The 8,627-nt window shown below is 37.6% G+C and overlaps 1 protein-coding gene across 1 annotated transcript; it reads left to right on the plus strand.

Moving 5' to 3' along the window:
- The first annotated feature begins 2,265 nt into the window (after window positions 1–2,265).
- Window positions 2,266–7,831, plus strand: LOC145490584 (uncharacterized). Its single transcript, XM_081469679.1, has 11 exons — window positions 2,266–2,592; window positions 2,942–3,046; window positions 3,574–3,689; window positions 4,241–4,314; window positions 4,669–4,943; window positions 5,306–5,454; window positions 5,775–5,864; window positions 6,197–6,289; window positions 6,657–6,873; window positions 7,241–7,327; window positions 7,491–7,831. The coding sequence occupies exons 2-11, from the start codon at window positions 3,001–3,003 to the stop codon at window positions 7,589–7,591; spliced, it is 1,248 nt and encodes a 415-aa protein (XP_081325805.1). The 5' UTR covers window positions 2,266–2,592; window positions 2,942–3,000; the 3' UTR covers window positions 7,592–7,831.
- The last annotated feature ends 796 nt before the right edge of the window (window positions 7,832–8,627 follow it).

Consider the following 8,627-nt stretch of genomic DNA (forward strand, 5'->3'; position numbering starts at 1 on the left):
ATCATTTTCTTAGAAAAATTCCTATTATCTTTCAGTCAATCATAATCCAGAATTTTGATGTGTAATTTGCACTGGTGTTACACTTTTTGCACTGATGTTACACTTTTTGCACTGTGTTACACTTGAACTGCACTGCTCTTAGCCAATCAGAATCGAGTAATTTTTTCATGTGTATTATTAACTTTGTTGTCGTTAATATGGCTCATACATGTAAAAGTACAACCAGCTACACAATGGACATAACTGGATTTAACTTTATATGGTACTGTTATCGTAAACTGGCGCCACGTTTGAATATATATAGCGGGATTTATCGACAGAAACATTGTCAGTGGCTTCTGGAGAGCATGGAGTTACATAGAGTCTTGTCTGCTTCGTTGGATCCAAAGAAGTCGTGGTTTGCGCTAAATTCGGCTTTGTGTGGTGGAAAACCTTCCAGGTTTTGTTCGTCTGGTTATGCTCGGGTATTTCCTGACGAATACCGTCAAATAGAATTTGATTATCTTTTCGGAGACAATGGAGTTCTCGCCTCCGCGAGTTGGTTCTCGGCCAACGGTCGACGAACAGAAAAGGTTTACGTTGCCTCAGCCTTTGGCCTGGTGCTTGGAACCCTCCGCCAGAAGTCGCTGGACGAACAGCCGTTTATCCATTCCGAGGACTTCCAAATGATCGTGTCGTGGATCAACGCGTTTACCGGTAATATGTCTGCATGTTTTCCGCCAACTCCACTGAGTACACCGAGCCCGCCAAAACCAAAAAGCGCGCCATTTCCTGAAAACCAATTCCAGCAAGACGTGTCGCCAAAACCAAAAAGCGCGCCATTTTCCGAAAACCAATTCCAACAAGACGTCTCGCCGAAATCCGTGAAGAGGACGAGGACCCTGAATGAACTCAAGGCCAATGAAGACCTTTCTCCCGCCTTTAAAAAAAGAAAATACGGGAGACAGCGGTAAATGTGATGAACGAGACGACAAGAGTGTGTGAAAAGAATGGGGAATCGTTAATCACTGTACTCGGAGAGTGCTGTTCTCTTTCAGGGAAAGCTGGCCACGACGCGCGGGAAGTCTTCAGGAGCGTTTTCGATTCCTTTGCCCAGGAGAAAGGTGTTCGAGTAGCTTTCTCGAAGCTTATCTTGGAAGAGGCTTGGGATGAGAGAGTGAAATGTATGAGAGTCCCCGATTGGATATATTTGCTCTTCAAACTGAAGTCGAGGATTTCGGACAGTGCCTGGCAAGACTTGACAAACCTGTCAAAATTAGGACGGACAGGGGTAAGTTGTACTCAGTCTTGTGAGCTTATTTAGTGCCTTTACTGTTCTTTATCCTTTGCTTTTCTTTGTCGAAATTGTAGGGATGAACCTTTTTTGATGAGGGTGGGGGGGGGGGGGGGGGGATGGGATCTACTCTCAGCAAAAATTTTGGTGTCATATAGTTTTTCTTTCTACCCCTTCGATTAATGTGCAGAATTTATTCTCCATTTTTCCCATGCATGATTTTTCATGTCATTATCCCCCTACAAAATAACCTACCTTTTCAAATGTATTGAACTATTGTAGTCAGATCCAGGATAAAATGTGCTTTTTTAGGTCTTGTTTGCACTACAGCAAAGTTTTAAGATTCATAAAAGATTTCATTTTCGTGATAAAAGCAGTTCAAGTTTCCAAGCATTAATCTAATAACTGAGGCAAACAACTGCCACACAAGACACCCTCTGTGGACTAGAAAATGGTAAAAGAAAAGACTGAAGACTACTGGTGTAGCTCTCTGTTGTGATCCTATTTTAGCCCAAGATCACAAGTCACAAGGAATATTTTCAAAACAAAATTTTGGGTTTTGCTCCCTGAGGTAAGGCGTATATGAGCAGATATTTAACTTAATGGAAAATATTATTTGATGATTTTCAGAAAAAGTCAGATGAGGCCATCATACCATTAAAAAACAACATTGCTGCATTGCGGAAGGGTCAATTTGATGTAACTAGGAGCCTAATTGGTATTGAAAGTCTCCCTCCCCAAGTTCCTGGGTATGAGGTCAACCTCAAGAGTGTCGCCATTTGGGTCATCAGGGAAATGCGCCTGCATGGTTCACTCCCTGATGACATTGTGTTTAATCTAAAGATTGATGGACGCCCTTTCTTTGGTAAGTACACAGAAAGAAGTATATTAATAAGTAAGTAATATTAAAATCATTGTCATTTTTTGTCATTCATGATATTTTAATTTCTAAATAATTTAGTTTATTTTGAATAACGGTAATGACAGGTCAAGCATTATTAACTGAAAAACTATAAAGATGTCTGTTGGGAACAATGTTGTGTACTTCAATTTCGTGTGTGTTTCACAAAAATTGATACAAAAATGCTATGTCCATTAAATTGTTCCTCCTCTATATATAGTTGACGTTGATGCCATACTACTTTTATTATGCCAGCATTCAGTGTTGTTCCAAGAATTTATTTATGTGAAATACTTTTTTATATTTTAGGTAAGGATCAAGTGACAGTTGGTGTTGTTCCCCTTGATGCAAAACATCGATCTTCTCAAAGCGCCAAATCTGTCTATCCTCTGGCTATAGCCAATTGTAAAGAAAAGAGGTTTGTCAGTAATCATTGATTTGTTGATATCTTATCTATTTAACAAATAGATTTCATTTGGCTATGCAACCATGCTATAATAATGCACAGATGATGCAAAAACATTGCGTGAACAAAGGAATACATGCAAAGCGGTATATATCTTCATTCTTATCACATTTTGTGACATTTCTGTCACTATCAGAGTACAGACCCATGACCAAAAGAGATACTAACTTCTGGACTTCTGCCTGAATGTACATTACAATAAGTGCCGGTAGTAAGCTAAATAAGCTAAATCTGCCACAGTGTTTCCACAGTGTTTTTTTTGTAAATGAAACTTGATGCCTTTTTGATATTTATTTTCAAGGAAAGACCTGAGAAACCTTTTTGTTAATCTCAACAAACGCAAAGAAGAAATTAAAAGAAATGGGATTTGGGTTGATGGCAAGCACGTATCGTGTGCGATTCAAAGGTATGTATTGTTTAGTTATTTTGTAGTTTGCAACTATGTCAGATGTCAATAATTTTAAGTTGATAATATGACCCTGTCTTACTGAAATTTCTCCCAATTGCTAATTCAATGACAATTACAGGTGTAAGGTCAACTGACAACAAAATTGATGTTAGGCATGTGGCATGTCCATTATGTGAAATAGATGTGAACGTAAGAAAATTGCTTCTGTCAATGTTATTCAGTAAAAGTAAAAGTTGATTATAGCCATCTTGTGGGACATATAAACAATAAAAACGAAAAAATAATGTGAAATTAATGAGTGCAAAAAAAGAACAGTACGTAGCCCAGGGCACTTGAGGAACTGATTCGTACCTTGCCTCCTAGTTAAATTCTGACTTTTGAAGCCTTTGGTTTCCTTGCAAATTGTCTTAGGGAACAGTCTTGTATTTGTTTTCCAGGATAAAAACACTGTAATTTGAATTCTTATGAGGAAAAATAGCTTTGAAAATTTTAAAAGTAAGGATAATGTTTAATTTATTTTATAGTAACTCTAGACTACAAGGGTTTGCTGCTAATACTGGCAAGACTGGAGGATGAAGACTTCATCCTAGGAGGGCAAGGGCTGGCTGTTGAGTTTTGCATTTTTTGTATGGCATTAAGGGTAAGGTTAATTTACCATTTATAAAACAGGCAATATTATATTATAATTGTTTAATAATTATGCAAAACTGATAGTTGGCAAGTGAAAATCCCAAAACAAATATTATGTAACAACTCAGGTGATGACTACATGTAGATCATGCTTTTAGCCTCAGGGATGTCTGTGCATCCCAATTTGTGAGGAAATTTGTAGACAATGCACCTAATCTCTTAAAATTGCATGGTTGAGTTAAACATGCATTCAATATGTCCACCTTTTAATTCTGACTAAAGCCAGATCCTGAGTTGTCACTACTGTAACTAGATACATTAGCATTTCCATGCAGCTACCATGGTAATGAGCCGACAACCACAGAGCTATTATGACTGACTAGTGCAATGAAGATTGCTGGCTTTTCAAAGTATGAAAATGACTAAAAGGCAACAGCCAATGAAGGCTATCTTGAGTATTTGGCCACCTCCTTTCTTTGTGTAGCCTTACTGCATCAAAGGTAATGACAGCTCTGTGCAATTCTGGTTAATGCTATTAACAATGTTTACGTTATTTCCTAGGCTTGTGATTGTGATTTAGGAAGGCATGAGGTTTGTCTTGAGCATTTCCTTCAAGTGAAAGCAAACATCGGCAGGTAACTATTAAAATAAAAAGATACAATGTGATTTGTGGTGGAAATCCACAGGTTAGTTCTCTTATTCACTGTAAAGATTTATTTGTAATTTTAATAATGCACGTTTTTGTGGAGAGAGGGATTTAAACCAGAGTACCCAATTACGATGAGAACCATCAATAAATTCAACCCACAGAATTATGAGAACCTGGCCCTGCAAGTGTTATATTTTCTTTGTCTGCTTCGTTTCGCATGATACACATAAAAGACCAGTAGGTTTTACTTTTGCTTTCCCTCTTTCCTGTTTTTTTTTTATAGATTAATTGCTTTTGATTGATCTACTTGTATGGCAGTGATCTTTTTACCTGTTTTTAGCTTTAAAGGATTGAGAGATGACCTGACATGCCTACCTGATGAGGATTTGCCTTCTCTGTGTCTTTGTGCTTTGCATTGTGAGATGCGCAATACTGAGCAGATTTTGAAAAGTGTTGGTCTTCTGGCCTATGAAATTGGTTCTCTGCAAGAGTGTAATGACGAACTATCAAAGTATGGCACAAAGAACTTCAAAGCAGACCGGATCATGGTAAAACTGAGACCTGGACAGCAAACAGCTCCTGGTAGAAACAACATTTCTTTTGCCTCTTGTTCAGGTCAGTTACACAGTATTACATAATAATTATTAACCATTTATCGAAAGTGTATTTTCATCTTGAGAGAGCCTTGCCTTGCAGACTAAAGGCAATTTTAGAAATGGTTTGTTTTGGGGTGTTTCTTAATTTTGCTATGGAAGTGGGAGGTCATGGAGAGAAACAAAACACCTTCCCTGGTTTTTGTAAACCAGTTTAAAAAATGTTTGTAAGACAATCAGATCTGTCCCTTCAATTCAAATTGCTGTCATGAAATTTGCCTGTTTTGTAGTCACAGTAATTTTTACCACTTCTCAACAAGCATTGATAGTTTAAATCACTGGAAGGCAAAAAAATTATAATTATTTTTTTCCTTTTTTTTCCAGGAAGTACTGAACGTCAAATTTTGAGTGCTATTGAAGACATAGTTGACAAATCCCTCCCATCTTCAAAACTTGCAGCCCATTTTAAAGATAAAGAAGCAGCTAAAATATGCATTCTGAACAAAATATCATTCTGTGAGGCACGGCAAAAGGTGATTATTTTGGTAGTACTACCCTTTTTTTTGCTTTGAGATATTATAACGATTCAAAGTTAATCTTCCTTCAGTTGTCACCAAAAACATGATATGATTCAATGTGTTTTTCACAAGGGCATCTTCATAATCCACCTAGGTTAAAAAACCTAGTTCTGTTCAACTAATTTATTTTAAATTGAAATGATGAAGTACATGTTTTGTAAAAACATTATTGTTTACTGGCCTTCACAAGATATTGACTGAGTTGACCAATTAAAGTACTGTTATAATTTATTTGCTTGATTTTAAACGGGTCTATTTTTTCTTGAACTTTACAGTACTACAGTGAGATGTTGGAGAGTGGCATTTATGTTAGGGATTTTGGGACAAGACTCAAAGAAATCAACTTGGAAAAGTCAGGTAGTAGATTGAAATGATTTGTGGTTGAAAATGAAAAAGCATACCCCCCAAAAAATGGTCCTGGCATTCTGCTGGACTACAGCTGGATCTCATAAGACATTGGCAAAGTTTGGTTGGCCATGGTCTGATCTCCGACTGTTATTTGCAGCCCTGTAATTGGGAGGAGGGGATATGCACCCATCAAATGCAAATGTGTCATCTCTAATCTGTGTGACTGGGCATCAAGATTCATCTACCTCAGTGACCTGAATGGTCTTACACTGGATGACAAGTCTATGAAGCTCTGCATTGTCAATAAATACATGTACATGTAAGTTTTTAACTTTCAATTGTTTAACAGGTATGCTCTCTGTGGAAGGAGATTGCTGTAGTCACAAGGGACAGGGAATTTGATAGAGATGAAGAACATCTCATTGACATTTTTGGTATAAAGGCATGTCCATTTTAGTTTATCTTACTCCAAGTTCAGTTCATCCCTTAATGAATTCACTTTATAGTTTTATGAATAACTCAAAGCAGTAGAATTCGAGGCTTTTGAGCCTTTTGAGTTTTCATTGACGAACTTTATAAGTAACCCACCATCATTTTTTCAAAGTGCAGGTGATTGACGGTTTGACTGATCTCTTTCAATACACTTCCTTATTTCTTCAATGTTAAACTTGCCTTAGTACTGCAGGTTAATAAAAAGTTCAAATCAATCTGCCAGTATGTAGATCTAAATACTGTCAATGCTGTGAATTGTACAACACTGCTCCTTCAAGTAATTAATATCAATAATAATTCTTGTCATTTGCTTTTAGTGCAAAGAATGGGGGTTTCTTTTATTGGAGTTGTTTGGTACGAGTCTTGGGACAGGAGATTATGGACATCTCACGATAGAGCATGTGCCAATGCTCTTTAGAGTCCACCGTTCTCTGCATGACCTCTCAAATCAAGGATTTGAAGCTGCTCACAAGCTGCAGAGACAGCTATATGCCAGAGCAACATCACATGATTCTCCTGGCAACACTTCCTCATGTAAGTTAGTTTTTAATATTTTATCTTAATGCTTGAGTTATATACAATTGTCTACTGATAACTTGATCCAGCGGGAAAATTATGAAACGTTCAAGGCAATTGAGTGACCAGAGAAAGTGTGACGTTTGATATTTTGAAAATCTTCTTCTTAATTAAACTTTATTTAGAAATTCAACCCATCAACCAGGTTTCAAGTTACTAAGATGTTACTGAATATTCCAAATAGGAAATGGTAATAATCCAAAAATTACGCTGATAGTTGCCTCATTATGTTACGCTATAATTAACAATACGTACATAGCCAACTAGGTGTGTATATAGGCACTAGGTGTACATATACGTAATGTATTGAGTATATCTGTTTTAGTGGATCAAATTCTTGCCTACTTATTCACTGAGAAGTTCCTTGACATGAGGCTTTCCTTTAGAGAGGCTTATCGCTGCATAACTTCAGGTATTTTTTTCTTTTAGACCTTGCTTTTTTATTTCATGATAATTGCTTGCTTAAATTTTTTTTTTCCAAATTACAAAAGCTAAAAAGTTAAACTGTGACCATGGCCATGAGTCATGTACCCCGAAGAGTACACTCTGATGGAAAGCATTGCTGCTTCTTGCAGCACTGATGAAAGAGACTCCCATAGCAGCACAAGCGGCGATGAAGAACTCGATGACAGCAAAGATGAAGATGAGTGCCAGTGAAAGTTGCATTCGAAAATAACAGTGTTAAATACTTCTTTTAAGTAGCTATAAATGCTTTTTGTCGCCAAATGTTTTTTTAAAGCAGAAGGAAAGTTTGTAATAAATTTGTATCCTGCCTGCTATGTTTATTCTATAGCAATTTTTTGATATTCAAACATTTTGCCATTTTAAAGTTTTAATAAAATATTTCACGTGACCCCCCTTTTTCCCTTATTTTTTTGGGATGGCCCCCCTCGAAAGCCATTTTTTTCGCATGTCCCCCCCCCCCCCAAAATCCCACCAGGCCCCGCCTACCTCATAAAAAATGAACGGTCCCTGATGGCTTGATATTGGCCTCGTTCTTTTTTTGGTGAGTTTATGGACCTCGACTCCGTTTCGGTCCATAAACTCGCAAAAAAAGAACTTGGCCAATATCCAGCCATCTTGACCTCACACTTGGTCAATAACCCATATTTCTTCAATCACCAACCACGTTTGATTCACACGCGCCTAGCAACGTTCGAGTGCGTACCTGCAAATGACCCATCTTCGGATCTAAGGTCTCGGGGTTTATTTCCTTGGCTTCACTTGGAAGTTAAGGAAATAGTAGACCACATGGTCTTGCTGCTTTCTAGCTAGATTTTTTTTTGTCATTTTGAATCTGTTATGTGGGTGCCAGGATCTGCATTAAAAGGCCGTTTCTTCATGCCACTCAATATTGCGAGCAGTGTCTCCTTTCGAATGAACCTTTTGATTGGAAATTAAATAAAATGGAAAGGTTCACCTCGACCGGAAAATATCGGGTATTAATAAATACCACACAAGTGAATAGTGCTTTCCGCACATTCTGATTGGCTAGCTGCAGGTTAATCAATAGCAAATACTCTTCACCTCTGAATAAAATGGCTTCGGTTACCGAGGAGCAAATTTTATCGATAAACGAGGCTGATTTTTAACTTGCGTGGTATGCACTAAAACAATGATTCACTTCAATGTCGGTGAAAGTGGTGGGTATTTACCTCCACTTTGGTGAATACAGTCGAACCTCCGATTGCGACCAATTCTCCTGAGCGACC

This window comes from Orbicella franksi, chromosome 6 (assembly GCF_964199315.1).
Source record: "Orbicella franksi chromosome 6, jaOrbFran1.1, whole genome shotgun sequence".
Classification (NCBI taxonomy): Eukaryota; Metazoa; Cnidaria; class Anthozoa; order Scleractinia; family Merulinidae; genus Orbicella; species Orbicella franksi.